At 45.0% G+C, this 16601-nt stretch overlaps 1 protein-coding gene across 1 annotated transcript in view; it reads left to right on the plus strand.

The window, feature by feature from the left end:
• Positions 1-16601, plus strand: part of ZSWIM5 (zinc finger SWIM-type containing 5) — a 1363657-nt gene that overhangs the window by 1227693 nt on the left and 119363 nt on the right. The window contains exon 11 of the mRNA XM_044085901.1: positions 1420-1577. Within this exon, the coding sequence (XP_043941836.1) occupies positions 1420-1577 (158 nt within the window). The remainder of the gene's footprint in view (positions 1-1419; positions 1578-16601) is intronic.

The following is a 16601-nucleotide window of genomic DNA, read 5'->3' on the forward strand; positions in this document are numbered from 1 at the left end:
CCTGTAGGTGATCTGATATTTGGGGATGCAAATGAAGCATCAGTCTGCTGACAAATGTTTTTATGTCCATTGTCTAATCCCACTCACTCACTGTATAGCAACATCAGCTGTGGACATTTGGTGGTGCATCCTGGACCTTGTTTGGTAGCACTGTAAAGCCTGAAGTCTTAAAAAGATTTGCAGTTCCTTCTTGTCCCTTGAGGTAGACCGGCAGACCCAGTTCTGCTTGATTCATATGCTATCACTGGACTTCTGTGGGGAACTTTGGTCTCCTAGGCTTCAGTTCAAGGATTCTATCCCTCTGCACCATGGAGCTGGCCACATTTAAACTCTTGCTTTATTTCTTTTTCTAATTTTGTTTTTCATCTGTGCAGGTTTATTCTTTTGTCTGTATGTTTATCTCTGATGCTCATTTATTTGTGGCATTGTATACTTGACTGTAAACTTTATTAGCAACTAGCCTAAGTAGTTGATGTTTTGCTCATGCACCTTATCTCATTTTTTCTGTATAAATGGCAAGCTGTTTGGAAATACAAAGTTTAGATGTTTTTTTCAGTCTTTCTTCATTGTGCAAATGTTTGCCATATCCCTTTATCCTGAGGAAGTTCTTGAAGCAACATTTTTAATTGACACCTCTCGTTAGCACAGCTGTTGGAATGGTATGTGGCGGGTGTGCTTTCCCACATCATTTTAATACTCTATTCCAGTCGAAAGGTACAATGTTATGGGTAGAAGGGTGTGTTGTCAAGGTGATGGCAGGAGCTTTACTTCATCTGATAAGTTTGCAACTTTTTTCAGTGACCAAGGCAGCACTTTGCAGTAGCTGTAGGCTAGTAAGATTCCCTGCATATAGTAATCTGGTGTGTACTCCTGCAAGCATGATTGACTGCAGTTGGTTAGCTTTGCATAGGTGAGATGGGGGACTAGGTAGCTTCTTCCTGACTAATCCACAGAGGTTGTGTGTATGTGTTTTAATATTGTGAATCAGCATAATTGTAAACTTAAAATGTTATGTAATTAAGAGTATCAAATTGATTGCAGTTGTGTTAAACAATTTTGTGGGCTGTACCTTGTGGCTTTTACTTATGTAAATGAACTCCTCTGCATCATCCTACTTGAGTGCAAATGTAAAAAGAAACTAGTGAACAAAAGTAATGGGAGGGCAAGTGTAGAAAGTTCACACAGGCACTGAATTACATTGATACTCTTTGTTGCTCTTTTTAATACAAACTTAATAGCTGAATGGTGAGGTTTCACATGGTCTAAGAAGCATTTTTTAATGCAAGTGGGTTCTTTTTCTTCTTGAGGCTTTTTTAAGAGACTGCTGCTTAACTTAAATGTTATGAGATGACTATTAACTGTACCTGTTTAAGTGATACTGTGGTTGCAGCTCTGATTTTGTTTTATGCATTTTGACAGGTTACCTGTCCTAGAGACGACAGCCCCCTCTGGAGATGTGTCACACCCACATCACATTGTGTCTGTAGTTCCAAGTCGCTATCCCCGTTGGTTCACTTTGGGCCACCTTGAGTCTCAGCAGTGTGAGCTGGCATCAACGATGCTTACTGCAGCGAAAGGTTAGTAGCATGATTTACTTACAGACATTGAAGTTGTGTGGACTCCAGAGGTTAGTCCACACTTGACACTGGATGTTTTCATCTGTTCAAGCTGTTTTCAGCACTGTGATGTATTAGTTTTATTTAGTGAAGAAAAGCAAGTAACAGTCCAAGTTATTTGAGCATATCTGCTAGCTAAACATTTATTATGAAATTCAGAGCAGAACATTGGTAATATAGGTCTGTCATAGATGTATATTCCATTTAAGTACTTGTTGCTCAATGCATTGAAATAAACTGATGTGACTTGGATTGGCACTCTTTATGGAAAAAGACTAGTTCTCTCCTGCACTTAAGTGGAGGGTTAGCCAAACTAGTTTCCTTGTCACAGAACAGCCTTGAGAATTACTTGTGGGTTAACTCCTTATTTCTGATGACTACTCCATCTCTGAAAAATGAACCAGTAAGTATAATGTTGAAAAGAGTATACTATGTCTTAGTATGGGTTATATGCTGTTGCAGTGTATTATATTGTATAGAAAGCACTCTTGGCTGCAAGCAGTTGGGTATGTGGACCTCCAGCAGTCAGAAAAACGTGCGATAAACTAGAAGAGCAACCTGTAGGAAAAAAATGTTGCCATACATTTGTTTGTATTGTGAAAAGTAAGGTGGAAGTATCTCCATTGAAAGACATTTGTACTGTATACAAGAAGCTTAACTTTAGGACCTTATTATACTCGAGTAGTCACAGAAATATAAGTTTGTCATTGTCAGCAGCAGCTTCCTTTTTCTAGCATACAATTGGTAATTACTTGTTAGTCAAAATTTTAGTTGGAATAGCTAAGTAACTGCCGTCCTTCTAGAGGAAAAGCATCTGTTGTAGCAAGACTGTTACTACAAAAAGTACAAGCTGAACAGGTGGCATATACTCCTGTTCACTCTTTTCATTTGCATATTTTAGGTCTCCGTTGTAGTAGTATGTCCTTTTTATTACTATTGTTGCTGTATTACTGCTTTTTTGGCATTTTGGTGTAGTGCTATAAGCAATGTGCGATGAGACTTTTAGGTTAAAAAAGTTCATGGCCTGTGGCCACAAGATTCCAAATTTAGATGCCCACCTAAAATGCATTTACTGTTTGAGCACTGCTCACCTTGATGAAGACTCAAGCATTTGCACTGCTTTTGGCCAGTGGGCCATTATTGAATGGTGCAACAAGCTTGTGCTGAAGAGGCTTCTAGCCCCTATGGTTGAACAGTCCAGGATTATGTCTGCTGTGTCTGGATCTTTCCTGTCTGCAAAAAAGCCTTCAGACAGACACAGAGGGAAAAGAGTGGTGACAAGCTCAAGGAAAAGTGCAAGGAGCACAGGAAATGCTCCTCCAACCCCCCCCCATTGGTGGGTTCTCTGGCTCCATCCCCAAAACTTCCTAAAGCTTCCACTCCTGCCCCATTTGTCCGATCCAATAGTCATTGGATCAGACTGCACTCTTGTTGGAGCCCAGATTTTCATTATAGCCAGTTTACCCTAGTCTGCGCTCCCCTTTTTTGCATGTGAGGACCTATTCAGAGATGCTCTAGATCTCCCTCTGCCAGATCAGTCCAGCCTCAGTCCAGCCTGACAGAAGCTGATGTGGATAAGACAGTGAAGACATTTCTCAGGATCCAAATTCAGTTGGAGGTTCTCACAGCTCTTACCTCTGTTGGACCAGTAATCTTTGGTCCTCCTCCCCTTCACCTGCGATAGTTTGTACCATGACCCACTTTCTTTTTTCTGGGACTTTGGGTCTGACTTTCTCCTAGGGACTGACTTCATCAGCTTCCACTGCAGCGACCTCTTTGATTTGATCAGTTCCAAATGCCTAAAATCTGAAAGAATCTTGGACCCTAAGAGTCAGCACCAGTTCCGTTGGTTGGAGATTGACTCCAAAGTTGTCAGTGTTCCCTTACTCTTGGAACATTGGCACAAGATAGCTCTTCTCTGATGTCTGCCTCTAGGCAGAGTCAGATTGGTTCCCAGGACCAACTCATCTTGGAAGCTTTGGCTCCTACTGGAGCATTGCTAGATTCCCCCTCATATTCTGGCTTTGCCCCTTGCTCCAGGCATTAACCAACTGTATAGCAGTGGTCGCAGCTCACCTCAGACTACAAGGAGTCCAGGTGGTCCTGTATCTAGACTGGCTCATCACTGCTCCAATCAGGTCTCATTCAAACAAGAGACTGTGCTCCATCTTTGCTCCTATATGGAGATCATCATAAATCTGGACAGATGTCTTCTATTCTAGTGTTGCAGTGTTCTACATGCGGGTTTACCCTTCTTCCTTTCGCATACGTACAGCCAGTATTCCAAAGTTTTACAGTCCCTCAAGGTGTGTCGGGCATCTAATGTGGCTGCAGGAACTTGGGCCATAAAAGTGATGTCTGCATGCACCAGCCCTCAGAACTTTTCAGCCGTCAGTCGTACGCTAGGTGTTCCTGCTACTCGCTGACGTCTGATTAGAAATAATTATATAAGTACCCCATTGGGGAACCTTTCAGTCCTTATCTGTAGTCTGTTCATGTCATTTGGAAGGGGCAAGTGTAAGTGTGGCCAGCAGATCCCCCACAAAGATACCCACGATCAGTGCCTTTTTTGTTTGGGTAAGGAACATGACCACGAGAATTGCCCCATTTGTCATACGTTCATCCCTAAGACCTTACATCGCCGTTTGCATGCTCTGAACCTTTATCTAGAGAACCATTGGTTAACTCAACTTGGTGTTGGGGATGGAAGGTGCATCCGCCCTGTTAGAACCGCCTAAAAAGAGGACCAAAGCCATGTGGCCTACCTCTTCTGCTGCGCCTCTATCCCGAGTGGACAGCACGTCTGTAGAGGTTTTACCGGCATCTGCCTCAGATGCCGGGGAGGGAGCCAGTGCTCTCTGTGGGCCAGTTGGATTCCGCCGAACCCATCCCTTTATCTGACTCGAGGTCCTTCTCCTAGCTGGACGCCAGCTAGGCCTCTCAGGAAGAAACAAAAAAACAAGCATCTCTCTCCACCCGATTAGCAAGCTTTCAGCCAAAGCCTATTCAATGCCTTCATGGCCCTACGTCCTACTATGACACAAAGCCTTAGCATTGTTCCTCCTCTCAAGTCCTAGGCCCCAAACCTCAGATACTGTAAGGGGGGAGGAAGAAGAAGAACTCTGACTCCTCAGAGGACTCCCTCTCCTATTCCTCACAATCTCCTCTCCCCTAGGGTATGGATCACCAGAGGAAGAGTCCATTGAGCCTGACTCCCCAGTTGAGGATTTAACTTTTGGAGAAACAATCTGCAAAATGAAAGTTCACATTAAGTGGGGAATCCACTGACATGATTGAGGTGCAGAAGTGGTTCTTTGACTTCATACAGAGGACTCTCCCAGTCCTTCTGCTATCCCTTCTATTCTGCCAGCTTTTCTGGCTGCCTTTTCCTCAGCATTCCTTAACCCTGACTCCCAACCTCCAGTCCCACGCAGAGCTGACAGATTGTACAAGGTCCCAGAATCAGAGAAATTTCTCCTTAAGTGCCATCCAGCGGACCCAGACACTATCTCCATTTCCACTGATAGGGCTTCCAGGTGTCTTCCTACTACAACCATTCTTCAGCTGACAAGGACAGCAAGACAGTGGAACATCTGGGGAAGAAAATCTACACTTCTGCCACCCTGTCTTTCAGGGCCACAAATTACCAGATTCACATGGCCAAGTACAACTTACCCGTGATGGATAAGACCACTAAGGAATTGGCTGACATCCCAGTCTATGCAGCCAAATCATCTCTGTCCTTCCTGCTAGCTGTCATCTCTCAGGTGAATTGACACTCAATAAGGTGCAGTTATGATGCAGCTGAAGCCTCAGCTAGATCAGCTGCTTCAGCTTCTGCTTTAAGGACACACACTTGGCTACATCTGCAGCCCCTCCCTGACGAGTTCAGGGCTAAGCTTACTGATGCCCCTTTATGTCATTCTACCTTGTTTGGCACTAAAGTAGCTGACCTCTTCAAGTCTATCACTAATGTCACTAAACCCTCCTCCCTACCAAATAAATTCAAGTCCATTTGCCTCATTACACTTAATGCACAAAGCTTTAGAAACAAAATCCCTAACCTCCGTGCTTGGCTCTCCCATAACCACCCTGACATAACCGCCATTTCTGAAACCTGGCTCAAATCCTACATAAAAGATAACAAAATCTTACCACCTGGTTACCAAATCATTTGCAGTGACAGAGCCCACAAAAAAGGAGGTGGAGTAGCTATAATCTACCCCTCCTCCCATACCATAACTCCCTACACCAATAAAATACCAACATTTGCCAATGCTGAAATTACAGTTGGCTTTCTAAAAATAAACAGCCACAAATCCATTTGTATCACTGCCCTCTATATTCCCCCTGGTGATGACATCAAAACACTTGAGCACATCCTATTTTGGTTATCCTCTCACATAAATAATGAAACCTACAATCCTGGGTGACACCAACATCAACTGGGCCACTTTAAACTCTGATGCCCCATCCCACACTGATCAGCCTGTACAATTTCTCCCAACTAATTGATTCACCAACCAGACCAAGTAAAAGTGGTACCTCTGGAATCATCATTGACTGGATCCTAACAACTCACCAAAGTCTTATTACCTCTGCAGGAAGTATACCAGATCCTCTCAGTGATCACTTACCTGCCTTCGCCGACCGGCTCCCATCTCCATTGCCAAAGCAACACCATTACATTCAAACCTGCAACCTCTCTTCTTTCAACCCTCAAACTTTCTCACGATGCCTAAAGCTTACTGACTGCTCCCCGCTAAAAACCCTTCCACTAGATGATGCCGTATCCTATTTTAACCACTCATTCCTGATCCTCCTCAGCCAACAAGCCCCCCAGAACCAAACGCATCAAAACCAATCCCTGCCCATGGTTATCAAATGAAACGAAACTGGCTATGCAACATAGGGACAAAAATGGAAACTGTATCAAAAACATAAAAATCCCAGCTCCCTCCTAGAATTTAAGCAGCTCCGAAACTGCACAAAAAAGCTTATAACTAAAGACTGCAGAGCCCACTACTCCAAACTCCAGTCCTTGCACTCAAAAAAATCCCCAAAAATTCTGGGACTCCATATCATCCATTCTGCATCCTGGTAGTAAAGATAACTCCTGCCCTAATATCCCACCCTTTCCAACCTTAAACACAGCCACCTATTTTAACTCATTCTTCATAGACTTCATAGCCAAACTATCCTCCTCCTTCCCACCCCCCTCCTCCAGCCCCTCCCACCACAACCTCCTCCCTAATCAACTACCCCCTTCCAGATCCTTCTGCCTTTCTCCTATTTCCACATCCACCATTAAAAGACTTCTCCTCAAACTCAAACCCTGTCGTAATGCACCTGACAACCTTCCATCTACCTTCCTCAAACAGTCAGCAGATAGCATCGTCTATCCTAACTCAGTTTTCATAAATAGATCCATTCAAGAATCATATGTTCTCTCTATCTGGCGCCATGCTTACATCATCCCCCTCCACAAAGGTGGCAAAAACTCTGAAGCCACTAAATTCAGGCCTATTGCTATCCTTTCCCCCCTTTCTAAAATTCTAGAGAAAACCATCCAAGCACAACTCATGACACACCTAACCCAAAACCTCCTATCCCCTACCCAACACAGCTTCCGTCCTAGCCAGTGCACCATGACTGCCCTTCTTTCCTTTCTAGAAACCATCAAACGCGAGCGTGACTTAGGCAAATTTGTATCTACACTATTCCTAGATCTGTCAAAAGCCTTTGACACCATCCCTCACACCCTACTCGTATCCAAACTCTCCACTCTACATCTCTCTCCCACCACCATAGCCTGGATGTTCATCGTGTTACACTGCTGCAGTCATCACACGGGTTATCCTGCCGTCAGGCGGTCCGGCAGTCGGCCAGAGTTCCAAAGTCTTGGTCCGGCATTGGTTGCTGTCGCTTCTTCCCTGACGTCAGTGCACCAGGGATATATAAGATGCATCCAATGCCATTTTCTTCAGTCTTTCTTGCAGCGCGGTCCCCGAAGCAGAAGCAGTTTGCAAGTGCCGGTCGGCCGACTCCTGAGATTTTCGAAGTTGAATTTCAGATCCGAAGTCTTCAATAAAGCTAAGTACCCCACCCCGTTGGGGAAACTTTTTTCTTGCCTCAGACAGATGTCAGAAAAAGTTAATTGTATTTCTTGTGGGAAGCAAATACCTCATAAGGACTTCCACTCTTACTGTATTCCATGCCTAGACCTTGATCACGACGTCACTAGTTGTCGGTTTTGTGCTAGATTTGACAAACGCACTGTAAAAAGACGTTTTGATTTTGCTTTGCACTACTTTGGCCGAAGGTTCAATTATACTATGCCGTCGGATCAACCGACGACCGCACTTCCGAAAAAACGCAAAGACAATGATAAAGACAGGCATCTGAGGTCCAAAACCGACTAAACCTCTTCTAGGCCAGTCGCCAGTTCGCCGGTTCTCAGTGAGGCGCTTTCACAGCCCCTGACACCCACTACCTCAGAGCCACAGGCTGCCTCGGTCTCCCACGTGGAGACAACTAGGCCTCTGGAAACTCAAGGTATTGGGCCTACAGAAACTAATCCCTCAGATGGGTCCGGAGCCGCTGAGCAGGCACCGGTTTCTGAGGGTGTTTTCAGACCTTCACAGCTTACCATTAAATCAACAGCCAAGACAAAGGTACCATTAAAGATAAAGAAACAAGTACAGCATTCTCCTGGACAGTCCTCCATGCCTAAGAAACAGATGCTTAAAATGGCCGAAGACCTCATTACTCTAATCAGGGGTTCCCATCCCCCTCCTGAGAAAAGGCCTAGGCAGGATACAGACTATGACTCCTCTGATCAGGTTTCCATTTCTTCTGATTCCTCCTCAGACCAGGGATACTCTTTAGCCCCCATGAGGACTCTGATGCTGAGGAATCTATCCCTTCAGACTCTCCTCCTGAGGATTACTCTTTTGGGAAAACTTTGCATACCATGAGGGAGCATTTCCATTGGGAAAGTCAGGAATACTCGGAATCCAAGAAAAGGCTCAGGGATTTCCTCTTATTGCCTCAGCACAGGCCCCTGGCTATTCCGCCTGTACTAGACATTGTGGATGATGTGTTCTCTGAATCCAGCTTATCTCCTGACTCTCTACCCCCTGCTCCAGCCAAGCCAGATAGGTATTAGAGTCCCTGACTCTCACAAGTTTCTATACAAAAACCCTTCTGCTGATCCAGAAACTATTTCCCAGGGTCCAAAAGGGGTTAAGGCTTCCATTGCAAAAAATCCAGTACCCTCTGACAGATTCCAGATCTTTGGATAGATGGGGGAAGAAAGTATATACGTCTGCAACTTTAGCAGTAAGAGCTTTAAATTGCCAGTTTCACATGCTTAAGTACCAACAATATTTAATGGCTCAGTTAAAACAGAAAATGCTTGCTAGCTCAGAAGCTCCTGATTGTAAAGAAATGCAGGATTTATTGCATGCAGTTGGAACAGGTGGGAAAGCATACTCTGCAATGTGGTTTTGATTCTTTAGAGGCCTCTTGTAGAGCCGCAGTTACAGGTTCTGTTGTTCGAAGACATTCTTGGTTAAAAGAACAGAGTTTACCTGACCATGTTAAGGCAAAGTTATTGGATGCTCCTTTACAACATGATACCTTGTTTGGTGTTAAGGCAGAAGAGGTGTTAAAGAAAATGGAGGATAAAGCTAAATCTATGCAAACAGTCAAGGGTTTCTTACAGGTACAGCCACCTCGATTTAGCAGAAATTGGCCAACAAAGAATTGGTCCTTTCCAGTGTCAGACAGGCCACAGAGAGGCAGATACAGACGCCCAAGAGGCAGATCTCAACCCCAAGGCTCAAACAGACAACGACAGTGGGGCACCTCAACCCCAAAAGGAGGTGAGGACAAGTCTCAACCTTACAGGAAACAGTCACAATGACTTTCCCTTGTGTACGCCAAGCACGTCCCTTCTGGAAGCCCCCTTGGGGGAAAACTAGCACTTTTTTCTCAAAACTGGCAAACAATCACCCAAGACAAATGGGTCCTGAATATTGTGTCTCAAGGTTACATGTTCCACTTTCATACTTTACCAAGGCTAAAAGGAATGCCAGACCTGCCACAAAATCAATGAGCAGAGGCACAAAAACAAATTTCAGCCCTCGTGGACATGAGAGCTATTCAAAAAGTACCACAACAGGAACAAGGACAAGGATTTTACTCAAGACTTTTCCTGGTCCCCAGAAAGGACAAGGCCTGGAGGCCCATACTAGACCTTTCAATTCTAAATACTTACCTGGATATTCCGAAATTCAAAATGTTGACATTACAGCAGCTTCTACCCATGCTGGACAAGAAGGCTTGGCTTGTTACTCTGGACCTCAATGAGGCATACCTGCATGTCCCTATCAGACAAAATTGCAGAAGATACCTCAGATTCAAAGCTGGTACAATGCACTACCAATTCTCTGCACTGCCCTTTGACTTATCTACTGCGCCCAGGGTCTTCACAAAGTGCCTGGCACCCGTAATTGCATTTTGCAGACAAAAAGGAATTCAAATATATCCATACCTGGACGACTGCTCATTCAAGCAGAGACAAAGGACATTCTTCTACAGCATCTGACATTTGTAAAAAGGTTGCTAATTTCTCTAGGGTACACAGTAAACGAAAAGAAGTCAAAACTAGTGCCCTCACAACAGATTATATTCCTGGGTGCCAGCTTAAATACAACGGCCCAGATGGCTTACCTCACGCCAGACAGACCAGTTCAACTAACTCAATATTTTCAATTACTGGCAAAAAAGTCCCATCTCCCTGCAAGAACAATTCTGCAGGCCCTGGGATTCATGGCATCCTGCATACTACTAATACCATTTGCCAGACTGCATATGAGGAAATTACAATGGTACCTAAAAAGTATTTGGACTCAACACTCTCACAGTTTAGAAGCAGTAATACCAATGATTCCCTGCCTACAACAGGAGTTTCGATGGTGGGCACAGGCATGTCACCTAAACAAGGGTCAGCCTTTTACCCTACCCACAACCAGGCAGACTCTAACAATAGATGCTTCGGATTATGCCTGGGGAGCACACATAGCAGGAAAATGCATTCAGGGCAAGTGGACCACAGACCAGATGCATCTTCACATCAATCAAAAAGAGATGTTGGCTGTTCAAAATGCCCTAACAGCTTTCAAGGACCTTCTGCATCCAGGACAGTTATTATTATAGACAGACAACACCACAGTAATGTGGTACATAAACAAGCAAGGGGGCACTCATTCTTATCCCCTATGCAGGCAAGCCATGGCCTTGTGGAACACAGCTCTAACGTATCAAGTTCACCTGCAAGCACAATTCCTGCCAGGAAAAAAAAGTACTCTGGCAGACGATCTAAGCAGAAATATCATGGACCCTCACGAATGGAAATTGAATCCACAAATCTTCAACATGGTAACGCAAAAATGGGGATGCCCAGACCTAGATCTTTTTGCCTCCCCACTGAATTGCCAACTACAAGAATTCTGCACAAGGACTAATCACAAACAAGCATGGAAAGTGGATGCTCTTTTGTTCAGCTGGAAAAACCTAAAAGTTTATGCCTTCCTGCTACTGCCTCTCCTTTCAAAGGTACTCCTAAAAGCCAGACAAGCAAAACCACAGATGATCCTGATTGCTCCAGACTGGCCACGCCAGCACTGGTACCCTATCGTAAGGAACTTAGCTCAAGGCCCACCATGGGTTTTGCCTCAAATTCCACACCTTCTGACTCAACAAAACAATCAGATCCTGCACGGTCAGCTCAAAACCCTAAACCTGGCTGCATGGCAGATTCATTAGTCAAACAGGCAACACCTCTCTCTAAAGCTGTTATGGATGTCATTTTGGAGGCCAGGAGGCATAGCACCAGGAAAACTTACTCAGAAAAATGGAAGAGATTCTGCGCCTGGGACCAGGCTCAAAGCCTAGACCTTCTTGTTCCAAGCATTCCTCAGATTTTACAATACTTAACTGAGATGCTGGACAGAGGCCTATCCTTCTCATCAATTAAGATCCACACCTCTGCCATTTCAGCACATTACAACACGGATCCTCCTTTATTCTCTCATCCCTTGCTAAAGCAGTACCACAGAGGGGCTAAAAACATAAGACCTCCCCGGAGAGCACCAACACCAACTTGGGACCTCAATTTCGTTTTGGAAAAACTAACCCTGCCACCTTTTGAGCCAGCCAATACAGCCGATCTAAAATTTTTATCATGGAAAATAGCTCTGCTCCTGGCAGTAACTTCAGCACAGAGTGTCTCAGAGCTACAGGCATTAATGGCAGTGGAACCTTTTATAATTTTTCATCAGGACAGGGTTTCTTTAAGGACAAACCCTACCTTTATGCCAAAGGTGGTATCTAGTGTGGCTCTTAACCAAACCATCCATTTGCCAACCTTTTATCCAAACCCCCAGAATAAAGGGGAGAAACTTCTGCATTCTTTGGACATACACAGGCAGCTACGCTTCTACTTGGACAAAACAAAAGCTTTCAGGAAAACTGAGCAACTGTTTGTAGCATATGCTGCAGGATCACAGGGCAAGGCTGTCTCAAAACAGACTATATCCAAATGGATAGGACACTGTATTCATTACTGCTACACACAGCATGGAAAATCAGTCCCAAATAACATTAGGCCACATTCCACCAGGGCAACAGCCACTTCAGCAGCCTTTCTCAGAGTAGTACCTACCAAGGAAATTTTGGAGGCTGCAACTTGGAGTTCAGTGCACACCTTTACCAAGCATTACCACCTGCCTCTTTACTCTAAATCCAGAGCAGGATTTGCCACTGCAGTTCTGCAGGGCCTCATAGCCAATCCTAACTCTTTATAGACCAGCCACCCAACCTTAGCTTTGGGATTCTACCCAAGTGTAATGACTGCAGCAGTGTAACACGATGAACATAGTACAGTTTTGTACCTACTATAAATGTAGATGTTCGAGTGTTCACACTGCTGCAGTCCAGGTTACCCTCCCTCCATCCCCTCTGAACTAGCTGGACTTATCTATGCCATTCTATCCTATACAACCTTTGTGGTGTATTTGCTTGTAACTGAAGGTATTGTTTTTATTTTATATGTATATTTTTTATTAGCAATATGTATTGCCTTCCTGCTTGGGAGCACCTGACATCTGGGGCAAGAACAACTGAAGAAAATGGCGTTGGATGCGTCTTATATACCCCTGGCGCACTGACGTCAGGGAAGAAGCGACAGCAGCTGATGCCGGACCAAGACTTTGGAACTCTGGCCGACTGCGGGACCGACTGACGGCAGGATAACCCAAGTGTAATGACTGCAGCAATGTGAACACTCGAACATCTACATTTATGGTAGGTACAAAACTGTACTTTAGCCTTCTCCACAACATAATCCTGGATGCAGTCCAACCACTTGGCTCTTAATGCCAAAAAAAAAAACTAATGTTATTTTCCCCTTCCAAAATCTCCATTATTGACAAAACCTCTTTCACCATTCAGAGCCCGAACAACACCCTCCTTGAAATTGTTCCCATAACAAAGCTTCTGGGCATCATCATAGATGAAGAACTAAAATTTGATACCCACATCCACTCCGCAATAAAAAAAAAAAAAAAAAGCCTAAAGATTGGCCTCCTCTACAGACACAACACTTCCTCAGCCCCTCTACTCATCAAACCCTAGCATCCACCTTCCTGCTCCCCTCCCTTACGTATGGTGACCCTCTGTTTACCAGTCTCCACCTTGGCTTACATTCCAAACTTGAATGCTGCTACCAAAAGATCTGCAGATTTGCAACCAATTCTAAGTACTCATCCCACCACTGCCACTCCCTCCTCTCCCTCATTTGGCTTGAACTACCCAGCTACCTCATTTACCTACAACTCATCATTGCCCACAAGCTTATCTTTAAACCTACAAACTGCCCATCTCTCACTACATCCTTAAAACCCTATATACCAAACCGCTCACTCAGATCACCAAACCAAAATGTCCTTCTGGTCCACAAACCGGTACGACCTCCTGGCCACCTACTAATTTCCTACTCCTTAGCTAAACTGTGGAACTCTCTCCTCCCTCACATACGTAACCTACCAAACCATACTAATTTCAAATCTCAGCTATTCTCTCATCTAACGGCTGAATGGGAATGCCCATGTCATGCTCCAACATAAACCCCTGTCTACCCTTTCTTCCCTGCACTGAAATCATCACCTGTTATCACTACTATTGCCTCTTGTCATCTTAAATCATTCTCATCCCCTACCTGGGACTGAATTTCTCTAACAAATAGTTATGGTGCTTCTTTCATAAATCATGGTTCATCTAACCACAAATGGATTGTAGCTGTGTTTTAAAAGTTAACTCGCTTAAGAGCTTGTCACATTTTGTTCTTCTGTTAATGCTGAGTTTACCTAACCTGCAAAGGTATAGTAATCCTCATGTTCTTCAGTGTTAACTCTCTAAGTGCTTATTACATAATGTATTATTCTTCTGTAATGTTTAATTGTTCTGTATGAACTCTTTGTTTCTTTGTAACATTTAACTTGGAATGTCTTGGAGCTTTTCTCCGCGGGACTCAACTGAAAAGGGGCTCTTTGTGGTCCAGTGGGCTTCCCCGGTCATCAAACTTAAAATAAATAAGTCTCTACAGCAAAAAGGCAAAGAAATGCAGGACCTAAAACACCTGCTAGTTTTGCCCATCTCCAAGTTCCTTAGGAACTACCCTGCCAAAATAAAATTCATTAGAAAACCTTCTCGCCCTATGGCTCCCTCCAGGCCCAGGAAAATGACCTAGAAAGCAGGCCCCTCCGGCTAGAGCTTCTCCAGCCACCAGCCAGAGACCTCTCTTTCATGATAGGGCAGTTAGTGCCTGACTACCTGCCAGCCTCACTACCTACCCCCCTACCCCTGTCTGCCCGTCTCTCTCACGGTCTCCCTGTATGGTCCCACATTACCTCAGACAAATTGGTTCTTTCCATCATCCAGAACAGTTACTTCATGACCTGGATCACCCCCCCCCCCACCACCACAGTAAAATTGGACACTCCACCGGTCAGCTTCTCCTCCTGCAACTGGTACTGCAAGCTCTGCTAACTCAAGACACCATATAACCAGTGCCTCTGTAATCAAAAGGAAGAGGTTTTTACTCCAGAATTTTTCTGGTTCCCAGAAAGAGGGACCCATGGAGACCTCTACTAGACCTATTGCGTCTCAACCCTTTCCTAAAGGTGCCTACCTTCAGGATGCTCACTGTCCCCACCCTCTTCTCTCTGGTCCCCTGCCTCAAGGGTTCATGGCAACTCCAGATATAAAGGATGCTTACCTGCACATCTCAATAAAGCCCACATTCAGGAAGTACCTGACATTTTTGGCAGGCTCATCCCATTTTCAATTCTGTGCCTTGCCCTTTAGGCTTTCCACCGCACCCAGGGTATTCACAAAATGTCTGGCTCCAGTCATTGCCTATTGCAGGACAAAGGGTATCTAAATATTCCCTACCTAGACCTACTAATTCAGGCAATCAGAAGACCCTCTTCCTTCACATTCAGGTTCTTCTGTCCCACTTGCAGTCTCTAGGATTTCAAATAAATTTCCCAAAATCCCATCTGGAGCCCACACAGAACATTGTTTTCCTGGGGTGCAGGATTCACACAGACCTCATGAAGGCCATCCTGCCACCAGACAAGGTGGTGTCATTGACAGAATACCTGCTCTGCATCCTCCAAGCATCAGAACTGACAACAAGGCAGTACCTGAGACTTCTGGGTTACATGGCAGCCACTATACCCATGCTCCCCTAGCAAGACTGCACATGAGGAAACTACAGTGGTATCTTTGGTCAGTCTGGACCCAGCATTCCCATCCCCTGGAATTCAGGGTACCCGTTCTTCCCTGCTTGAAACAGGAAGTTCAGTGGTGGCAGGGACAGGTGGCCAAGAACCCAGGCTTTCCCCTCCAGCCACCCCCACCCACTCAGATCATGCATACAGATGCTTCAGATCTGGGCTGGGGAGCAACACTAGATCAAAGACAGGTGCAGGGTTTGTGGCCAAACACACACAAACTAGAGCACATCAGTATCAGAGAGATGAGGGCTATCCTCTGACTTTACAAGCCTTTTTACCCTACCTCCAGCAAGACCCTCTCAAGATTTTCACAGAGAACACCACTGTCCTGTGGTATCTCAGCAAACAAGGAGGGACCAAATCCTACCTCCTTTGCAGACTAGCTCAGCTGGTGTGGGAACTGGCCACCTCACAGGGGATTACCCTACAGGCAGTTTACATCCCCTCCCTTCACAACTCCCAGGCAGATATTTCCGCAGGACCATCTCAAACAACCATGAATGGATGCTCCACAGAGATGTCTTCCTGGGTCTGGTCCACCAGTGGGGTACACCTCAAACCTGTTTGCCTCCTCCATCAACAGGCAACTTCCTGGCTTCTGAACTAGGACACCAGACCCCAAGGCCACTGGCAACAGATGCCTTCTCAATTTCTTGGAAGGGGCAATTTCTGTATGCTTTCCCCCTTCCCTTTGATTCAAAAGGTGCTGCTGAAAATTCAGCAAGACACTCCAAAAATCTTGCTGTTGAATCCCTACTGGCCAAGACAGCACTGCTTCCCCCTTCTCATTCATTTGTCCAAGGGCAATCCCCACAGGTTACCCCCCTCAATGGACCTCATCACACAGCACAAAGGGCAGTCTCTGCACCTCAACCTGTGGTTGATAGGATTCTGATCCCCTTTAGACACCTGTACAACAAGGACATGCTCAATGTCCTGCAGGAGCCCAGGAAACCTAACACAAGAAAATCTTACCTCTCTAAGTGGAAAAGGTTTTCCATATGGTGTCACAAAAGACAGTTGGACCCGCTGGCAAGCGACATCCCTCTTATCCTTTCTTAACTCTGTGAACTATTGCAGACTGGTCTGGTCTACTCTTCTTTAAAAGCACACTTGTCTG

The sequence above is a fragment of the Protopterus annectens genome, chromosome 10.part0 (genome assembly GCF_019279795.1).
Source record: "Protopterus annectens isolate FY-2018-M chromosome 10.part0, PAN1.0, whole genome shotgun sequence".
In the NCBI taxonomy this organism is placed as follows: Eukaryota; Metazoa; Chordata; order Ceratodontiformes; family Protopteridae; genus Protopterus; species Protopterus annectens.